At 48.4% G+C, this 22,058-nt stretch overlaps 1 protein-coding gene across 1 annotated transcript in view; it reads right to left on the bottom strand.

The window, feature by feature from the left end:
- The window catches only part of LOC311189124 (mitogen-activated protein kinase kinase kinase 3-like), a gene marked incomplete at its 5' end in the record, with an annotated part of 42,802 nt that overhangs the window by 17,737 nt on the left and 3,007 nt on the right, over nt 1-22,058 (bottom strand). Inside the window, 4 exons of the mRNA XM_084260704.1 lie at nt 6,259-6,370; nt 7,816-7,929; nt 13,809-13,908; nt 14,898-14,941. Of these exons, the coding sequence (XP_084116830.1) occupies nt 6,259-6,370; nt 7,816-7,929; nt 13,809-13,908; nt 14,898-14,941 (370 nt within the window). The remainder of the gene's footprint in view (nt 1-6,258; nt 6,371-7,815; nt 7,930-13,808; nt 13,909-14,897; nt 14,942-22,058) is intronic.

The following is a 22,058-nucleotide window of genomic DNA, read 5'->3' as shown; positions in this document are numbered from 1 at the left end:
TTTGCATCAACACATGCCCATCCAACCCAGGAAAGCACAGGGAGGTGGCGGGAGCAGAGCTACGGAGCCCACAGTTGACTCCCCCTCTTCCAGCCCTATACTCTTCTGGTAACAAGACCTCGGGCAATCTCAGAGCTGCTGGGGGGAAGAGGAACTGAAAAGGGGTGTCAAGGAGAGGGAGCAACTGTGGTACTCAGTGGCAGGCTTAATTCAGAGTGGAGGCAACACAAGGCATGGTGGATATGTTAGATAACGCTGCTTCAGCCACCCAGAGGAACAAATGGACAGACAAGCCCAGACGTGCCCGTTGGACACATCAAGGACACTCTTTGTATTTCACCTAATTTTCAAGAATCAGCAGCAGCACTGGGTAGAGGGAGGAGAACCCCCAAGGGACTGTCCTTTTTGGGGAGTCCACATGATTACATGTCAGCTCTGGTTCTCAGAGCCTGGGAGGCAGATCTATACAAAGGCAAGTGCTGGCCAGATCTCAGCAGCTCTGTTCTGGGTTCCTGAACTCAGAGAAACTCTGCAGATTGGCACCAGTTGAACATCTGACCTCAGTTACCCTCTGGAGCAAGGTGCTTTGGGAAGAGATTCCTGCTCCATGTTCCACACACTAATGTAAAGTCATATATTTGAGGCTAGAGCACAGCATGTCCCGAGCAGGGTGAACCAGACCAGCACGGAGACTTACAGTCACTGCTGGCATCTGCTGGGGTCTTTCATGTTCCCTTCTGTTATTTTTATTTAAGAACTGTCTTGCAAGCATATGTGTGGAGTTCGTGGTGCTGCACGTACAGCCAGCTCCCCTGTGCCAGGCTTGGCTTCCCTCCGCCTCCGCGTTCCCTGGCTTCACCCTTTCCCTGCCCTGCCAGGTCCTTCCCAAAACTTCCATCCATCACCCATCAGCATCAACCAGGGGTCTTGATGGACAATAGAAGACCCTTCAAAAGTCAGAGCTGGGGAGGGTTTGTTGGCAGTCACCTCTGCTGACAGCTGCAGTGGTGGAGAGTCCAGCCCTGGGGTGACATCACTGCAGAGCCAAGCATGATGTCAAGATGTGCCATTCCTCTGAGCCCTGGCACAAACACAGGGCTCAGGACACAGCCACACAAAAGCAAAGATAAACCTGCAAGGAATTTCTCACCCATGAGCTGGGACTGCCATGGGGAGATGGGAGGACGTGGATCAAACCTCCTTGAATTTCTTCTTCTTCGGTGGGACCCCTACAAGTCTCCCTCCTCTTTGTCCTGATGCTCTGTGGATGGGCTCCCACATCTCAATCTGAAGAAAACTTCAGGTTCTTCTATACTAATAAGTGGGACAGAGCCCATTTTCTAGCCCTAAAGCAGCTGGCACGATACACAGAGCCAAATTCTTCTTCTCATCTCCAAACAGGGTGAGATTTCATCCATACCAACTCCTCCTACAAGTCCTTACCCTGCACTATTAGAGTTTGTACCCAGGCACTGCTGGGACAGCAGTTGCTGGTACAGGGCTGGCCAAAGAAGCAGCTAATGATTAAGCCACCTTGTCAGCTGCCAGCCAGTGCTCGTGCTCTGGGCCCTGTGAATTAACTGGCACAGATGCCACCTTCACACCTGTGTTTTGCAGTCACCTGGCCAGCCTGTGCACCAGCAAAGTCTCTGCCTCCCACAAAGTGCCCTCAAGTTGTTTTCCACACCTGGGGCACCACATTCCCAGCTGGGCATGAACAGAGAGCCTGGCACCCATGTTCAAATGCCTTGATGTGAGGACAGGAATGATGTCTCAACCTTGTACTGTCTCTCAGAGGTCTACATTCAAATCTTCCCAGAGTGCTAGTGGGGGTCAGATGCTGCTGTGTCCAGGCACCCATGGAAACCTGGGTACCATCACTGCAGTTACAATCATCTGAAGGTAAAAGTTCTGCTGTTCTCATGGCTGGTTTATATCCCACAGCACAGATCCAGCTAGCTCCAGGTCTGGAGGGGGCTGGCAGGCTCAATGGCTTGGTCTCCAAAAGACCAAGGTAAAAAATAAGGTAAAAAATAAAAGAATAAAGCTGTTGGCAAATGTTTCCACTGAAATGGTGATGCTGGGATGGGGCTCTTGAATAATTCCTGGGTAATATTGTGAAACGTTTACTTCCTCTAAGTAAATAAAAGCAGCTCTCAGTGATCTGAAAATCCAGAACCCCAATATATTTTTAGCCAACATTTCCTGGCACTTGACTGAACATTTTCAGATGCTGGTTCACCAAGAGACAGGAACATTTTCCACTTCCAAAGAAAAAAAAAAGAAGAAAAAAAAAGGGGGGTGGGGAGTTGGGGGGCTGGAATCTCCACAACAAAAGTTTATGGAAAGGAGGGGACAAAAAAAAAAAAAAAGAAAAAGAAAATATTGACTTTGCATAAGGTTTTTCAGGGACATGGAATGAAGACATTTTCTGTCCAGCAGAAGCAAAAATAGCCAAATCTTCCCCAGAACATCTACCCCCCCTTCCAACACACTTGTGCCAGCAACATGCAGTTTTATTATTTTTTGCTGCTGCTAACATGGCAGAATCAGCAGAAAAACATGAGACATCTCAGAAACACTGAGAACATGACCCTGAAGCACCTTTTTTATAGTCACTTTAAATCTCCTTTTAAATGTGGCTTCATGAGAAAAGCTGAGCTAAGAACCTCTCTTGATAGCAACCACTTTGGTGACAGCAGAAACAAACACTGAAATACCTTGCAACTGGAAGTGAAGAACAGTTTCTCCTGCAGAACACTCAGCCTCTTATGCTGCCTTCTCACTGTCCCACAGGTTCAGTGAGATCCCCAGTTCAGGGAACCAGGATGCAGGATCATCTCTGACTTTCAGCTTTGTGCTTCATTTGAGACGCTGCTCTGTTCCTTTCAGCTCACCCAAGTTTCTGCTCAGCTGCTGAATGAGCCAGTTTTGCCTCAGGAGGCCAAAAACTGAATCCGCTGGGTTGTGGACACCACCTAAGTAGGGCTGTAGTAGCTTCATACAGACCTCAGATAACTAGATAGGCTGCCCAGAGGGGTTGTGTGTCTCCTTCTGTGGAGATATTCAAGACCCATCTGGATGCCAACCTGTGTGACCTGTCCTAGGGACCCTGCTTTGGCAGGGAGGTTGGAAACGATCTCTGGAGGACCCTTCCAAACCCTGTGATTCTGTGAACTCCAAAGAGAAGCCTCATGTGCTGTTACCATACAGAGGGGTTACTGCAACCTCTTGTCAAATGAGAAGCATCCCTGACAGTCTGCAGGGAAGAAACCAGAGGGGTGGGCATAGCAACCCCTGGCAGGTTACCTTAGCTACCTAACTGTGTAACAGTGCTGAGGATGCTGGTCTTGGTGAGTCAGCAATCAGCACACTGACCCTCCTGAAGATCCCAATTGTCAGCACACACTGCATCCTGCATCTGGTGCTGCCCAGTCCTCCTCCTCCTGTTACCTAGATTAAATTACCATGTTACACCCATCCCTTCACTTTGCTATTCAGGGATTCCCTCAAAATCCATCTGTACCTCTGGTTCCCACCCTTGCAGAGCTGCTATCTTTTCCTTTGTCTGCTTTGTCTTATCTATAGGATACTCTTCAAGCCAATGACATCTCCCAATCATAGAATCACAGAAGGGTTTGGGCTGGAAGGGACCCCAAGGATCGTACAGTTCCAACCCCCCTGCCACAGCCATATAATCACAGAAAGGTTTGGGTTGGAAGGGACCTCAAAGTCCATCTAGTCCCATCCCCTGCCATGGGCAGGGACACCCTCCACTAGCCCAGGGTGCCTAAAGGCCCATCCAACCTGGCCTTGAACCTTGTCAGGGATCCAGGAGCAGCCACAGCTCCTGTGGGCAGTCAGCAGCGTGGACCTGCTGAAGGACTCTCTTGGTGCTACAGAAGCTCCAAAGCAGTAAGCAAAGGCCAAAACATAGCATAAAACTTACTAGGAAAGTCTAACTTTGCATTGACTCATCTCCTCACTAGCACAGCTACACATGGGATCAATTCTGCCCACCACACTTCGTTCACACACCAGTGACAGCTCCCAGTCACAGCTCTTCCTTGGCTTACATTAACAGCTTCATAAGTGTCAAAAAAAGGAGCAGCATAGATGTTTAGCTCAAGCATGATTTCTGCTGAGGCTCTGTGCCTTTACCATGTCTTTGTGTGTGCATTCCATTCAGAATCAGCTAGTGACTCTGCCAAATGCTGGGCAAACTCTCAAGAGCCATGTGAGCCAGGAAAAAAAAGCAGCACAATAGGAGAAGACATCCCTGGCACATCCAAACACCAGGGCCAAAAAGCCCTTTTACACATACCAACCACCTCTGGCTTCAGTAAGAGGTGGGCACAGCTGCACAAGGAGCTACTTTGGACCTACCATAGAAGAACTATTCCTACCTATCGTTGTCTGAGATGCAGCAAACCATGGGGTATGTTGTCAATCAAGGCCTCTGATGTAGTTTCTACAGTTGTTGAATAGCTGTATGAAAACAACAGGGATCTGCAGAGATTACCCCCAGATGCAGCAGAGAACATTCACAGAGAACATACCCCCAGATACCAGTATAGGTTGGGGACTGGCCTGTTGGAGAACAATGTAGGTGAGAGGGACCTGGGCATCCTGGGGGACAGCAGAGTGACCATGAGCCAGCAATGTGCCCCTGTGGCTAAGAAGGCAATGGCATCCTGGGGTGTATTAGAAGGGAGGTGGTTAGTAGGGCAAGAGAGGTCCTTCTCCCCCTCATCTCTGCCCTGATGAGACCACACCTGGAATATTGGGTCCAGTTCTTGGCCCCTCAGTTCAGGAAGGACACAGAACTCCTTGACAGAGCCCAGTGCAGGGCTACCAAGATGATGAAGGGAGTGCAACACCTTCCTTATGAGGAGAGGCTGAGGGAACTGGGCCTCTTCAGCCTGGAGAAGAGGAGACTGAGGGGTGACCTCATTAATGTTTGTAAATATGTAAAGGGTGAGAGTCAGGAGGATGGAGCCAGGCTCTTCTCAGTGATGACCAGTGATAGGACAAGGGACAACCGGTGCAAGTTGGAGCAGAGGAAGCTCCACATGAATATAAGGAGGAACTTTTTCAGTGTGAGGGTGACAGAGTCCTGTGACAGGCTGCCCAGAGAGGCTGTGGAGTCTCCTTCTCTGGTGCCATTCAAACCCCACCAGGATGCATTTCTGTGTGATTTACTCTACATGATCCTGCTCTGACAGGGAGGTTGGATCTTTCGGGGTCCCTTCCAACTCCTAACATTCTGTGATTTCAAGATCATTGATCCTGCCCACAGGTTATAATCTGAATGATTATAGCCCCACTACATGGTGCTGCGGGCTGTTTCACCAGTTCTGCACAAGGCACCGAGCTCTATAAAATCCTACAAGGTTCTTCACATTAAAAGGTCCTATAAAGAGTTTATCAACAGCACCTGTCTTTTCAAAAAGCTCAGAGTACTTCAGAAAGCAAGAAAAGCATCAACTCAAGCACAGAAAACCAAAGAAAAGACCATGTGAGGCTACAAACAAACACCAGCCCTGGCAGGGCTGACAGAGAGACTAGGCTATTGTCAGCCTGGTTCAGAGGCTGCAGGTACCAGCTCCCAGAACCTCTGAAGGAAAGGGATGCTCCCCTTCACCTGAAACGCCATCACCACTGCAAAACACTATGCACATCCATTCTCCTGAGAAACCAGCAAAGCAGCTGCCACAGACTTCATTTCACCCACATGAACGGATTGGTGGCAGAGACACATACTTGGTCCTGACATGATAAAGCCGGTCCCAGCTCAGGAGAGAAGGAACTCAAGCCCATTTGTCTCTGTTATTCTGCTAACTGGGAAAGTGGAGAGATGCCAAGAGAATGACAGCAGACGGTTAAAGGGATAAGGATATCGATGTCTCTAGGAGCCCTGGCTTCCTAGAGATCCTCACTCTTCACTCTGATGAAGCTCAGCAGCATCAGATTCACTGGAGATTTTGATCACTGCATTCCCCTGTCACATTACACCTCGGATCCCCCCCTCTTCTGAAGCTTTCATGCCCAACATGTCACCCTGCTCAGCACAACGTAGTGACATGTGTAGCTTACCGAGTCTCTTTCTCAGGCTGAGGACAAGCAGCTACTGGTGGGAGATATCAGGATGGCTGTCTAGACTGCAGCAGCTACAGAGTTGGGACAGGGAAGAGAAAGGGAGCAGTGGCCAGCTGGTATTAGCACAAAACACCCCGCAGAGCATTGCACTGCACCAACCTGTGGAATACTTCCGTGTCCTCTCTGAGTCTTTGTACAGGGAGCCCATGATATCCCCCATGGACCTGGAGATCCTCATCTCGTGCTGTTTGCTGTTGTTTGGCTGCAGGAGCTGGTAATCAGACAAAGGGAATGATCAGACTCTGCCAGAGCCCTTGCGGACGCACCACGTATTTGGCTCCCCACGACCTTATTGCCCAACAACCATAAAAAACAACAACAAAAAAGAGAGAGAGACATGTATGTAATGTAGGGGGATCCAAAAACCATGCACAAACAATCCACAGATGTTATTAGAAGACTCTGAGATACATCTGAGCTCCAGCTGATAACGATAAATACAGATAGTTGACACAAAAGACTGGAACACTGCATTAGTTCCAGGCAGACTGATCCCTTCCCTGAATCCAAGTCTGCAGTCTCAAACTCTTCCATGCTCCCTAAACCTCATGGACAGTCTAGGCACTGCTGAGGTTCCTCTGAGACAGAGCAGAGGGACAGGGTGGAGGATCAGGCTCTGCTACAGAAAGGAGATCAGGGGGAAAGCAATGAAGTGACAATCCAGCTAGTAACTTAGATGGCAGTGGCCACGACTTAGGAAGATGAGATGCTACAGTGCACTGCGATTTTAAGGTATTTTTATGTATGACCTTGGAACATGCTTCAGGAAGAGTTCAACGTGCTCTCAAAGGTAGACATGAAACTACCTGTCTGCCCTGCTCTTAGCAGCTGACTTGCAATACCACTGCAGCATTCCTAGAGCTCCCAGGGAAGGTTGCCCCATTTCTACCCAGCATTGAGGAGACCCCAACTGATGGTTCAGTATTCCCCCCGGGACTCAGGTCTTTTTCAGAGCCTCAAAGTACCAGGAGATGTGAGCACCAGCGGTAGTGTAAGGACAAGAACTGTGAGTTTCAAGACTCCCCGTCTCTCTGGTACTTCTAGGAAATAGAAGGAAGAAACAGAGTTGCAACATCTGCAAATCCCTTGCTTTACAGGCTGTGCTTGGGGCAGCACGACATGTGCTTTGGCAAGAGACGCCGTGCACGCGAGGTCAAGCTCATCGGCTTAACTGCAAAACCACTGAGCTCAGGAAAAACTAATAAATAAATAATGGGGACAAGACAGTCCTGCATGAGACTGAAGGATTCTCCAGTTTGCTCTCCCTGGCTGTTAGTCCTACAGCACCACATAGAGGGAACGGTCCTGGCACTGCCACCCAGCATGGCAAAGGCCAGAGCATTGCCCTGTATGGAGGAGAAGCTGGAGAGGAAGGGCAGCAGCGTCCCCAGGCAGAGTGCACAGGGGGTTGTCTTGGGGCTTAACCTTGTTTGAGGATCAGTACAGTATTTAACCCTTCACAGGTTGCAGGAGGAGAGAGAGCGAGCTGAGCTCAGCCTCAGGTTGCCACCACAGGAGGATTTCTGAGCAGCTGAGCCAGAGCAGGGCTGACCCCCACCTCCCTCTGCACTGTCAGGAGACTTGTTTCCACCCCCTGACACAATAACAAGACATCTCACTCCGGACACAAAAGAGCAGAGAAGGTGAAGGGCTCACATTTGCTTTCTTTGGAGCGCTCACAAGGATTCGCAGGCTCTTCAGGGAAGGGCTCAGCTCCAACTGTTCCATCGCTTTGTCCAAATCTTCCTGGGATTTCAGTGGGATCAGGAGCTGGAAGGGATTGAACAAACACCAGAGCATGGCAGTGTCACACTTTTGGGTAAACAGAGGAAGCAAGATCTTTGCACTGAGCAGCTTGGGAATTGGGGGACGAGGGAGGAACCCGAGGAGGCGGATGGAAAACAGAGCCCCCATGCCCTCCAGCTCGCTGAGCTCTAACATTTTCTTCCAAGTTCTCATCTACCAAGGAACAGACAGAATAAAGGCACAACAAAAAAACATCTGCAAGGAGAGAGCTTAAAGGTCACATCACCGATTCAGCTAGTGGGAAGAGAGGGCTGAGACAAAACCTTAGGCTTGCTGCCTGTAAATCTGGAGCTGTTCTGGTCTTCGAGTTGGTAGGCAAGAAGTGCTGCTACCCAGGCCCCAAATCAACCCTACACATCCTTCTTGGCAGTGAGCTGCACCCAAAGATTTATTCTGGTAGACCCTCAGTGCCCTTCCCTTCTACAGCTGCCACTGATACAGTGTCCCTAGTGTCTGGGCATCAGGTGAAATCAGGGAACATCTCATAAATAAGAACCTCTACCCTTTTGATGTGAAAGGTGTGCATTGCTCTCCCTCCAAGAACCACTTCTTTGACTCCCAGCAGGACAAATTCAGCTTCTGGTCTCTCTAATGTAAACAGAGCAGAGCACTGCACAGTGCCATGTCTATCAGGCAGCTGAAGGTCCTGAAGTTTGCCTGGCAAGTGGCAAACTATTGCTCTCGTATCTCCAGAGGGAACGTGACCCTCCTGACACCGCTGTGTGGTGTACCACATCCTGCAGACAGCCTGCAGAGCTTCCAGTGTCCAACACAGCTGCACTTCAGAGGGCTTCAGAGGCCTTCTGCTGCCCTGGGCTAAGATTAAAACACACAACTCCTTGCCCCTCATCCAGGGGCATTCTGCCTAATCTCATAAAAACCAGCCCTCAGCCTCTGTAGGTTGCCTTGGGCATTGGCACTTAATCCAGCCAACCCAGCACGTTATACTTGCACCTGTGCCAGAGTACACAGCGGTTCCACCTACCAAAGGGACCGAGCGGCCACAGCTCCCAGTAAGCTCCCAACTAGGAAACACAGCTGCCCAGAACTTCTGAAAGGCAGCTCGGCCCTCAGGGTGATCAGGGTTCATGCCACCAGCCACAGCAAATGCACCTCAGAGCAACCACTCCAGAAGATGACACTCAAAAGCTGCCTGTGTCTACCTTTTTGATCCCAGGGTGTTGCGAAGGGTTTGGCTGCTGTCCCGTAAGTAAATATGCTTCAGACTCTGTGCACTGAGACTAGGACTTTCAAGGATGACCAGGTCAAGGGAAAGCTGTGGGCCCTGGCCAACAGAGGTGAGGTGTCACCTTGGGAAACTGCTACAGTCATCTCCTCCACCCAAGGACCACAACCTGAGCCTGCCAAGCTCCATTTTAGGTGTCTGCGTGGCTGCTCTTCCTGCAACGTGAGCACCTCAAGGTTTGGATTGTGTTTCTCTTCCCCTGTGTGATAGGAAGGTTACTTCTCATCCCCATTTTGCAGATGAGGAACCAAGCCATACCTAGGGCCACCTATTTCAGATGTTTAACATCAGGCTTAACATCACTGTCCCACCAAGAAAGCCAAGCTCTCACAGCTGCAGATACAGGGTGGTCCTGAGCTTACACCTAGTTTAGGCACCCAGCTGCAAGAAACCAAAAGCCAGGTCTGCAAAGGAGCACTGCAACAGCTAAGTTTAATGCACCTTGCTATTCTGTGGAGCTTACAGTCCCAAATTAGATACCCAGGACCCCTAAGGCTTGCATGGGAGAGCTGGATATCCAGAAACTGGATGAAGAGGTTAGAAGAGGAAGCTGCTAGGTGCAATTGCTGGAAGCAGTGGTCATTTCTGAGGAAAGGCAAGGCCAGTTCTCAAAAGATATTTAAGCAATGAACTCCAGGTTGAGTTAGGAGTGCCCTTCTGCTGTAAGGTATGCAAATGTGGTTGTGAAATTTCTACAAAAGAGACAGAAACATTGACGTCAGAGCAAATCATTTGGCACCTTCACCCAGGAAGAAGGGTAAGCAGGTGGTGCACCCTCTTGTCTGGAAACTATTTAGTTATTTGTGTGCAGGAAAAAGATTCCACAAGGAATTCCTGAGAAAGTCTTGCCCCAGGGTATCTCACAGGGCCATAGTGCTTTGAGGTTTCAACCAAACCAGATGGAGGAAGAGTTCAGGACCTTACCTTACCCTCCTTACCTCCCAAGCAAGGGACCTGCCAGCTGAGGGTTTTACAGAGAACACTAACACCTCTCTTGTCTGGGCTGCGCCTCAGAAGTAAAGGTGAAAACAGATTCCCAGTCTCAGACAGGACTTGGACATAAATGAAAGTACCCATCAGACAGATATCAGCTATTCAGGGCTTTCAGTAGGTCTGTGGAGCAAATGGTTAGCCCATGGTTCATGGTTAAACTTCGGGATCTGAATGAATCACCCGTGGTCACAGCAGGTATCAGACAAAGATGGTATTGAATATGCCACCCAAATGCTGTGCAGCTGTTCTCAGTCTGCTTCTTTAAGCAGTAGAGCTTAAGAGGTATTCTCTCAGTGCACTCCTTCACCCTTTCAAAGGGCTCCACAGGTGCATCAAGCAAACAAGTCACCTTCTCTCTTACATTCACCCAACCAGAAATGGGAACGGTGGAGAGCTGCTCCCCCTTGTTTCAAATTGACTCTGAACTGTAAGGGAAGTGACACTGCCCACCCACCCCTTCATCAAGCTCCTCACCAGTGTTCAGAGCAATCCCTCAGCTGCTGCTTTGAACAGAATGTTCTGCAGGTCACTCCATCTCACTCCAGTATCACAACATTAACACGTTTGCGTGCTGGCTTCAGAAGAGCCAAAAACATCAGGCAGAAATTGCCCTCCTGTAAAAGGGACTGGAGCCAGTATTTAGCTTGGCTTTACCACATCTGGCAAGTAGATTTTGCTCCACTTGGCTTCCAGACTGTGGCACATATGGATATCAGGAACAGATACCCACTAGGCACGAACCTAAATATAGCTTCATGCAGAACCACAGGAATAACTGCCAGGGTGTATTTCCAGTAGCTGGGTTTCTTCTATCCACAGAGTGAGCAGTGGTGATGAACAGCAAAATTTACCTACACAGAAGTTCTACTAAAAAAACCTTATTAAATTTTCTTCTTGCTTTTAACCAGGATACTCTCCTGGAGCTTAGTGTTAAAACTAAGCAGTCAATCCTCTATAGCCTAAGACATTGAGTGCCAAGGGTGAGTCTTCATCACCTCACTTGGTAATAAAGACACTGCAGAAAGCCAAAGAATAGTAGGAAATTGGATCAGGGAAAAATGTGAGGGGACAATTAGTTCATCTTCCTGCTCCAAACAGGACAAACGAGCATCAGGGATTCTCCACAAGTGTTTGTTGAATATGTCTCTTCCCGCTCCCCGTGTAACAGAGCTCCTACCACTTCCCCAGGCTTCATCTCTCCCTTCAGCTTCCAAAATGACACTGAGGGACAGACCAGCAAGGGGAGGCCAGAAGGGTGGCACACCAAGGTGGCTGGTAGCACACCGAGGTTCAGTGTTCTGCCCAAGGTCAGTCACATCACAAGTCAGTGATGGAGATGAGACAAGTGACAAGGTAAGACACAGTCACAGCTGGAGCAGCTGTTCAGCAGTGCACACAAATCAGTGCAGGCCCAGCATCTGCCACACAAGCCAGTCTTTCAATCCATAACACAGCCAGCTTCCAACAACCACCATGCTGTGCTGTCCATGGCCTGGGAAGGCTTTGCTGTCCCACTCACCAGAAAGATGAACCCAGCCTAGAACTAACATGCAGCTGTGCCCCATGTGGTACACCCATGGCCAGGCCCCACTCTTATCTCTATCAGCCCAAGCCTGCTGATTCCATGGTCCCACCAGGATGTGATTCATGCGTGCCCCTGCTCCACCCGGCTGGCATGCTCATCTCCCTCAGCTTGGCTTCAGGACTCCTACTTCATCAGGACAGGGACTGCCATTTAGTGGGCTTTTTTTTTGTAGGGGGCTGTTGACCTCAGTGGAATTTTGGTCTACAAGGTGCTACTGCAAGAGAAACACCCGATGGCAACAAAGAATTACTGCACAGTTCCCCTTGAGCATGAAGAAAGGGTAAAATATTTGAACTGTTGAGAGCCTGTGGCCAGGCTACCTCTGAGATTTACAGTCACATGACTAAGAAACCTGATCTAGAACATTCTAGGAGCCAGACACTGAGATGTCACCATATAGACATGTAGGCTATCTCCCTGAAGGTCACTTTTGTCCATTTATAGTGTTTCTAAAATAGCAACCCTGAATTACTACTGCTCAGATCTCTTCCCAAAAGTGTGGGTTCTCACAAGAAGCAATTTGTGTGTGTAGAAAACCAGAATGTCTTTCTGAACCTGAACAAGTTCAGAGTACCCAAAGGTCTGCTCACGGTCCTGCTGTGTGCTGTGCACGTGCCCAGGAAGACAGTCTGTGACATGGGCTAAAAATGCATTATTTTAGCTTCTGTTTGCTATTACTGGAAAAAATTCTTGTTCCAGTGGAAAGGAACCTGGAGTGAAATGAATCATTCCTGGAGAATTCAATGGCAGGCTTTTCCCAGGGGGGTTGTCAGAGAATGCCCAAGATTAGAAACCTGACCACATTCAAAACCAAAACCCAGCGGACACTTTGGTCTCATGAGGTACCTATTATGAAAGGATGGCAAGATTTCTGTGGAGCAAACCTCCACTGAAACAGGAGGAAGGGGGAAAAAAAGACCCAAAAAAATGAGAGAGCGTGAAATCTCTCTTCATGGCCTCTCTCTGCATTCATATTTTCATCAAAGGCTGTTAGTCATTTGCAATTAATACTTGAACAAGCAAGCTGTCAGGACAGAATCAAAAGAGCTGATGTCCTATATATGTCATTTGGCCCTCTTCTCCTCCTTCCCAAAATCAAACCCACCTTGAGAGCTCCATCTGCCTGCCTGGCTACAAGCAAGATGCCTCACAAGTGAATGCTAAGCACACCAAAACAGGATCATCCCCCTCAAGGTAAAGGCCCTCCCTCATCAGTAACCTCCTTTCAGACAGAGCAGGGCTGAAAGAACAAGCTGGAAACAGTGTGAGCTGTGTTATGAGGAAGGTCAGAGTAGAAAGGTCTTCAAGCCTTAAATCACAAAGGGGAGAGTTTCCTGGCTGCTTGTGTGTGCTCACAGGACCTGCACAGTTCACTGCAGGAGGAAGCACAACAACATGCACGTGGTTCTGGGGCTTTTGGGTGAAACTAAGTCATCACTAGCTAAAGGTGTGTTAGCAGCAGCGTCCCTCACGCTACAGACTTCACCATGCTCCTGCAACTCACCCAAGATGAGAAGGCTTCACATCCAACCCACACAGGCAGTAGCCCACAGTAACTGTGAGGAAAAGCTGTTTGGTCTCAGCTGTTCTCTGCCCTGTGTGTGCTCTCACCAGTCAGACACACGCTGAAGATGGGTGCTGTTGCCCCAAGGACGTTAATGGGAAAGCCTCTGATGCTGCTGGCTGAGCAGCTGAACTGATGTCTCCATCATCTCAGTTACTTAATTCCTCACCCTGTCTGAGCAAGAATTTCTGTTCTGAGAGGTAAAGGTAATGTTACTGTGCCACCATTTCATAGGCCTTAATTGAAATAATTTTGAGAAGGGGAAAACCTGGGTCCAAGTCTGAGAATCCAACTAAGCTGTGTCGTCCAGACAACAGCTCTTGTATGCTCACTAGCTGGGAACCACAAAATACTTTTGCTTTTCCTTTATACCCATGTACATGAAACTGGGGCCTGAAGACCAAACCACTGCTCAATTCTGAAGTGGGCACCCTTAGCAATAAGGAGAAAGGTACCTCATTGTTCACACAGACTAAGTCCATCGTCTGTCCAAAAGCATCCGTGACCTTCTGCACCACTTCTTTGAATCTGACTGGTCTTGGAAACTGGATAATCCTGTATACACAAAGAGATACAACAACAGCCTCAATTTAGTAAAAGTATACTGGAATTTGGGACTAGACTGGCAATTCAGAAGCAAAGACCTGTATGCTTCTAGCATGAAGCATAAGGCTTGCTCTTTGCTTTTACGCTCATTGAAATACTGCTCGTCTGCTAAGCCCATGAGAGGGCTTGACCTACCCCACAAGAATATTCACCAAAAGTCCTAGTGCAGCTCCTCTGCTCCTCCCCCTACTGTGAGGTACACGTGCAAAAGAAGAAAGTCCAGTAGCCCTTCACTGGAGAAGACCCAGGATCAGGCACTGATCAGGTATTTATCATCTCCATTTTCAGCAAGGGAGTCTGAATAGGGGAGGAGGGATGGAAGAGACAATAACACAGTTGGCATCCTGAGACTCTCCTGTGCCATTGTGTGCAGCAGTTCTAGGTACAGGTACAGTCTAACCCTATGGTAACATTACTTAAATTTTCTTTGGCTTTAACAAACAACTTGGACCTTCAGCCTGCGAGTTTCCAGCTCTGCATCCTGCTCTGCCACAGTCACTGAGCAGAGGTGATTCCATGAAAATGTCAAGCAGGGAAGGGCAGGCAAAGCTTTAACTCCCAGCTCTGTTTTTATAGGACCCATGCCCAAAATCTGGTTATCTTAAGTGTCATAGACTGCTAATCAAAGGACACATTTTTGCGGAGTTGCAGCTCAGCTCTTGTTCAGTAGGGCTCACCCCCTGCAACCCTGGTATGAGGCATTTAACAACTTCCAGCTTGGAACCCACTTTGCCTGCCTGCAAATCCCAGGAGGGACTTGTGGCAAACGGGATGACGAGGCAGGGCTCTTGTGTATAAAATCATAAAGTTGATTTTAGGGGAACAAATCCTGCTGTGAGCTCATCTGCAGCTGGCTGAAGTCAGCAGGAGAACGCTGGGTTAACAAAAGAAAAGGTCATTTGTCCCTGTGTGTGGGGAGCAGTGGGTTTGGTACACACCTTTTCTCGCCTTCATATTCAAACTTGATCCGGACATTTCGCTGCTGAAAGGAAAAAAGCAGGAAAATGGTTAGGGCCCAAATTGCATCCCAGGCTGACAGGCAGATCCAAAGCTGATAGCAGGTCTCAGGGAGACTCCCCAAACTCCAGTGGGCGTCTGGTCTGTTTAGGGCTGAGCTACCTGATAGACTCAGAGACCTTGGGGAAATTCCACGTTGCTGATAAATGTGCTTGTGAAAAAAAGAAAGTCTTCTCTAGACAAGAGGACACTTGCTCATTGGTGTAATTGTTACATCTTAATAAAATGAATTAATAAAAGTGGGAAATTTTGAATGCTCTGAACTTGGGAACAAGGCAAACATGTTAAATGTCTGACATCTTTCCATTTTCATCATTTCCCATGGCTTTACCCGAGCATTTTGCTGTTGGAAACCCAAAAAACAAAGCTCAGAGGATGTTCAATAGAATATTTGGGGCAAAGAAGTAAGTAGTAAACCAAGCATCCTACAATGGAAGTGGATTTTAAAATCAGACAGCTCTGGAATGGTGGATATTACCTCCTTAGGACACACAAAATGTAAAGTACATCAGGCATCGCTATGCTGTATACAATAAATGCCCCCCCAAACTGACCTATACCTCACCTCCAGAGAAATCATTACATCTGCCCAAGGAGGAGTCACAGACAGACTGGGCACACAGCTGTGCAGGGACAAGCAAAAGCCACCTCTGCCACCCTCTATTTGTGCATATTTAGCAGCGATCAAGATCACAAGGAGCCTTTTCATTCATTCATTCAGCTTCTCAGACAAGCCTAAGCCAAGCATCCCTCTAGCATCCCTCAGCTCATGCCAGGACTTTCCAATGGTCTTCAAGGCACATCAAAACCCTCTTTACTTCCCAGACCAGGCTTAATCACCCCAGTTAACCAGGGATATTCCCCTGCTAGTGCACACAAGCCTCCTCAAGTAGCGTTTTTTCTTCCTGTGGAGGAAAAAAAAACGTGCTCACCTCCTCCCTCTGAGGTGTGACACCAGGGAGGGCTCAGTCCTGCATCGCCTGCATCTCACAGGGATAGTCCCCGAAGGGGTGGGTGACAGCCCTTCCTGAGCAAGGGCCTTATCTCCAACCCTGCGTTGCCAGCGTGTGAAGCCACACTTTCCATCCTCTCAGAGGGAAAGCAGAGCCACAGTGAAACCAGTTTGTGTCTAATGAGGAAAGTGAGGGCATCCTTGGGTTTATTTTTAAACCAACAGCTTCTCAAGTTCTGCAAAACACCCATCGAAGTTCAGGAAGTCAAGTCTGGAGACAATTCGGTTGAAAAGCTTACAAAAAAACCCCCCAGCAGATTCATGGTAAACATGTTGGATCACCCAAAACACAACCTTTTTATGTCCAGATGTGGTGTTTTCAGAAAGGCTGGGAAGAACCAGCACTGGGATGGTCACCCAATGGGGCACTCCAGCACTGATACAAGCCTGTGCTATATAGGCACTTCTATCACCTCAGTGTCTACAGCCATTGCTCCAGACCCACAACACTTGAACAAAGTCCAGGTTCACTTATAAAACCAGGCCCAGCCCATAAAAATAACTAACTCTACAACAGTCCAATATTCAAAAGAAGAACTGACCATAACCAACCTAGTGTTGAAGGCCCAAATCATTCCAAAGAGACAGGCAGATACAAGTGGAAATGCCACCTTGGATTATCTCTGTTGGAAAAGGAAAAAGAATGGGCTCTTTTATGTCAATTCTTATTTGTGTTTGCCTCCCCTAACAGGGCTGAAGAGGTTCACCCCCCTTGGACGTTGGCAGTAAATCAGGTTCACTGCTTGTATCTCCATGAAGGCTTTCTCTAAAGAGAGCAACAAAGAATCAGAGCAAGGAGCTTTTAAGGTTTCTCCTTACAAAGGAGCAGGACGTGTCAAGGGAAAAGCTCACGCAGCTCCAGCCTTGCTGCAGGAAACCTTTCAAAACACAGGTTTCACTTTCAGCACAGACCGAGCTGGAACGTAGCACATGGGCTGCCTACGCTGAGCAACACCAATTTCAGAGACAAATAGAAGCTTTGAAAAACAGCTTGTGGCTGGAAAATTTCAACACACTTGTATAAAGCTCCAGAGAGGGAAGAAAAGAGGGAAAAAAAAAGAGGGAACAAAGAGAAAAATAGCGAAAAATACAAAAGCCACAGCCCTGCTGCATCCTCTTCTACACCAACAACAGGGCTGATGGGCTGTGGCCTCAAGGCAAGAGAAGTGAGCCACCTCCACGCTGCTCCACTCTGCTTCTGAGTGGAGCAAACACACACACTGGCTGCAGCAGGGGAATAAAAACCCATTTCATTTGTTAATTAGATGATTGTTATTGTTTTTTTGCTGATATAAAACCCACTACCACTTGTCTCCTTTAAAGAAGCTGAAGGCTTAAACGTGTAAGCAAAGGGGGAAAAAATATATATATAAACATAGTATAAGAAGTTGGTTACAGTTTTATTTCACAATCTTCCCTTGCTCATGGTTTTGACCCGCAGCTGAAGCTGAATTCATCGCTGCTAATCAGCAGCAAATAGATTTTTCCTTTAAAAAAAAAAAAGAAAGTGGGCAGTGCCCAAAGCATGAGGAAGTCCCAGAGGGATGCAAAGCACTTCCTAAATGCCAGAGCAGGCTGTGATTTTTTACACCCATGGAAATCTGCTTTGGAGCAACTGGTGTGAGATTAAACAGGGAGTCTGGGGCACTGCCAAGTGCTGGAGAAAAATCTCATGCAAGTCTGCACCCAGCTTCTCAAATGCATGATCGAGGGGAAGGCAGGACCAGTGTCTTCTCTGTAAGGACCTCAACACACCAGGCAAATGCTGGAGGGCAGGAAGAGATGGGGGGCTGCTAGGTCCTCCTCACTTTTGCAATTCGGTGAGGAATGAATGCAACAGCAACTCCTCTTTGCACAATCTGAGTTGTGCTATTAACCCTCCCTGCTGTCACGTGTCAAATGAGGTTAATGGCAGCCTTGTCGTCCCCACAATCAAGAGGTCATTAGTTGGTGCAGAAGAACAAGCTGAGACATCCTAAAAAGGGGGTGTGTTAAATATGGTGGAGGTGAGAGGTAAGGCCATGCCATAAGTCACCATCCTTCAACACTGAGCTCTGGCAGAGAACTTCATCAATGGTTTCATGAAGTGCTGCAAAAGCTGAAACAAGTAACAGAACAAGAGGGTAAACTGAGGCATGAGGTGCTTTTCCTAAATGGTGTGTAGACAGAGCCCAGCCTCAAGAAGAGAAGTCTCCAAGGAGATCTTACTGCAGCTTTTCAGCATATAAAAGAGGTTTTATATGATGGAGAGAGACTTTTTCCGGATCCTCTAGTGATAGCACAAGGGACAACAGTTTTAAACTGCAAGAGGCTACCTTTAGATTGGATATAAGGAAGAAATTTTCTATGATGATAGCAGTGAGGCCCTGGTACAGGATGCCCAGAGAAGCTGTGGCTGCCCCTGGATCCCTGGCAGGGTTCAAGGCCAGGTTGGATGGGGCTTTGGGTACCCTGGGCTAGCAGAGAGTATCCCTGCCAATGGCAGGGGACAGAACTAGGGCTTTGAGGTCCCCTCCAACCCAAACCAGTCTGAGATCCATTCTATGAAGCGAAGTGGCAGAGCCAAGCACAAAATGTAGACAGCTCATCTCCTGCATTGTATGCACTGAGCAACTTTCCCTCTCCACGTGCATTTCCGTACGTGGGGGCACGGAGGAGCCCGTGTCTCGGCTGGCGCCTGTAGGCCCTGCTGCGACACAAACAAAACAAGCGACAACCCTGACAGGAAATACCACAGTAATTCCCTTCGTTTCTGGAATAATTTCTTCTCCCAGATACTTGCACCGGCATTTCCTCCAGCCCTGCTAACAAATGGTATTTTACTCTTTCTTGCCATCCGCCTTGGAAAGGAAAAAGCAAAGCCACTGCTGTGGCCACAAACCCATCACCATCTTACCAGGCTTTCTCTGAGGTATTTTTAGCTCCTTCCTCATAACTTCTGGTTTCAAAGAGAAAAGACCAAAACCACTGAGCTTCAGAGGAAATGATGACGGGAACTGGGGAGGGGGGAAAAGGGGCAACTGCTTCTGCCCAGAGGTGCTCGGCTGGGGGATCATGCACCCCCGTGGGCTAGGCCAAGATCAGCCCCTGGAGCTGGAGGGAGCAGCCTGGGGTGCTGGTTTAGATTAAGGAAAACCTTGGGAAAAAATGGAAAAAGTGTTTCCAAATGAGGTGAATCATGATCTTCTACAGAGATCCCCGAAGAGCTGACTGCTGTTTGTAATAAAAGCGCACATGGAGAGCAGGAAAACAGGCTGTTGGGCCTAAAATGGAAGCAGCTTCAGAGGAACAGAAGGTGCTGAGCACCCTCGCTGCTGAACACCCAGAGGGATGATCAGATCAGGGTATGAGTCCAAGCTAAGCAATGCCAAGCCCAAGGAAATGGGTGTCTGATGGCACAGGAACAACTTTGCTACATTCCCTTGGTGACAGTGACTCCAGGCAGGGACACAGTGGAGGAGACACTCCTGCACCTCCCTAGCTGCCCGTGTGCTACCGTGGCACTGAGAGCTGAAGCACCTAAAACTGCCACACTGCAAAATCCTGGATCAGCACCAAGTTCAAAGACTGCCCCCCGCCCTCCCCCTCCCCCTCCCCCCCCCCAAATCATGTTCTCTCCTCCCATCAAACTCAGTTGCCATCAGAAATGGTGTTCTGGTCCGAGCCCACCACTGTGGTTTGCTTTTAAAGATACTGCTGTCAAACCTAACCAGAGGCCAGTTCTGCCAATGCTGACACACCCCAGGGACAGGACCTTTGGATCACTCCTTCCATCCAAATCCATAGCTGCCTTACAAACCACCTGGGACAAAGCTTCTGACTCTGGCATTAACTCTTCTGAGGTCAAGCAAAGCAGGAAAAATCATCGCAAGGGGTGATCCTCTCAGCACTGAACCAAGAGGGGTTTACTCCATCCCTGCTCTTAACCACCCACAAGACCTCAGGGACATATTTTGCCTCTGTTTCCCTCCCTGGGTAAAACAGGGGCAATGAAAGAGCCCCACTTCTGCATGCTGGGGGGTAAAGGAGAGGGATTGTTTTCACTTCTCTCATTTTCTACTTGTTGGATTAGGAAACAACGAGAGAACCCTGCTGAGCAGTGCCCCGTTCAAGCATTAGTTCTCTAGTGACTCTTTTGTACAAAGCCACAAAGCAGAGGGATTTCTCCTCAACTTCTGGCCTTGGCCAAGAGAAATCAGCACGGCAGGGCCAGGCTGAGGGATCTTCTGCACCTTCCTGATGTGCACATTGTTTGCATTAGTCCTGTGCTCGTCCCTGCTTTTAGCAACGGGACGTTCATTACAAGCCAGACAGCTGGACCACATCCCTAAACCGCAATAGGAGATGACTAATCCACGTCATTAGGAATTATCTGCACAGAACCCCCCACGCACTCTGGGTTATTCAGCAGACAGAGAGGGGTTTGTCTGGGATTGTCCCCTTCTCCACTCAGAGGGTAGAAACTAAGAGGTATTCCAGTCCCCCTGGATCCTTACGGCTCTATTCCTCTGAAAAAGCAAGCCCAGCACGTGAGCAGCTCAGAGGCCAGTGGAAAGATGATGTCTAAAGGGTTCACTGCTCCCTGTTATAGATATTTTTGGTTTATACAGCAGCAGAAATCACTGTCTTCAAAATGTTAACCAAAACCCACCTACCTGGCAGGGAACAGCTTTTTTTCCAGCTGGATTTCTCCTCGGTATTATCCTCTTAGTACCCGAGTCAGCCTCACACACAGACAAGGGAAAGTCTCTTCCCCAAATCCTTGGGACTCCAACTGCCTTTGCCACCTCCAGCCAAGGCTTATCCAGCCAGTGCTGTTCCCCTCCCAGACCGTTACTTCTGCTCCCTGCTCCCCAGGAGTGGCAATCTCTGCAGATCTCACAGCCAATCCCATATTTATGGGTCCCCCATCATATTCCTCCCTAAGGGTAAAACAGAGGTGACAAAACCAAATTCCTTTTGGGCTGCTTGAAGACCAACAAAGAGAGTGCCCTAAAGCACGAGCTGTATTTTATTCTAGTTATGAGCAAACCTTGCCTTGCATCCAAGCTGCCAAAGAGAAGAGAGTCCAGAGGTAGTTTACTAGAAGAACAGCTTCTAGGTCAGTCTGACATTTGTTGTGTATGAGAAAATGTTCCTCACAAATCCTGGGCTTTATTGGCGTGGGAGAACTTGCAATCAAAGCTAACGTGGCCGAGGAGCTACCCGCTGTCAGCGGCTGCGATAGAGGCCAATGCCTTGTCATGAAACCCAAGTGCAGCACTGACAACCAACTTCATACTCCAAGTTGCCAAGCACTATTAATATAAATGAGCGGATATGCACATAGACAGATGCAAAATAAATGCTCATGTAATTGCTCCTTTCTCCTCCGTGCTTTTGTTTGGGAATTCTAATTCTTTGTGGTTTCCCCTCTCTTACACCACTCATCTTTTTCCTCAGCCATCACAACGCAGATCTTTCTGCTGCCGTTTCCTCCTTCCCCTCTTTGGAGCCAGGGCTATAAACAAACTCCTTTGTCTGTTCCCATCCAGGAGACTGCCTGAAAGGGCTCCTTCCAGCCATGCCAGAAGATGCATGAGGAATAACAGAGTGACAGAAGGAAAGATAGCACAATAGAACAGATAGAACAATAGCACAGATGATGCACTAGAATAATGTCAGAGTGATCCCTCTGTTCCTAAAGAGCAGCTCCCTTGTAAAGATTGTGACTCAGACACAGGAGGAAAAGGTTGTCCATCTCCACCCCTCTACCCTGACAGGGGCTGAGAGCATAAGGCAGGGGGTGAGACACCTGACCAGGACTCACGAGACTCCAGCTCAGCTGTCACATCTGCTGCCAGCTGCCTGGGCAATCTAAGGAGGGAAATTCATCCCCACTGTGCATCAAGTATTGCTGTTCTCATCTCCAGCTTGTTCTGCCATGAGGCTTTAGACATGCAGAAGTTCAGCCTTAGTCCTCAGCTCGATTGTAATGAAAGCCAGTGAAAAACTAAGGGTTTTTTTGTTGTGGGTTTGGGGTTGTTAGGTCTTTGTTTGGTTTGTTAACACAATTTGCCACAGGATAAAT

The sequence above is a fragment of the Gallinula chloropus genome (genome assembly GCF_964237585.1).
Source record: "Gallinula chloropus genome assembly, chromosome: 2".
NCBI lineage: Eukaryota > Metazoa > Chordata > Aves > Gruiformes > Rallidae > Gallinula > Gallinula chloropus.
Note: the sequence above shows the minus strand (reverse complement) of the source record. Positions and strands in the feature narration are given on the sequence as shown.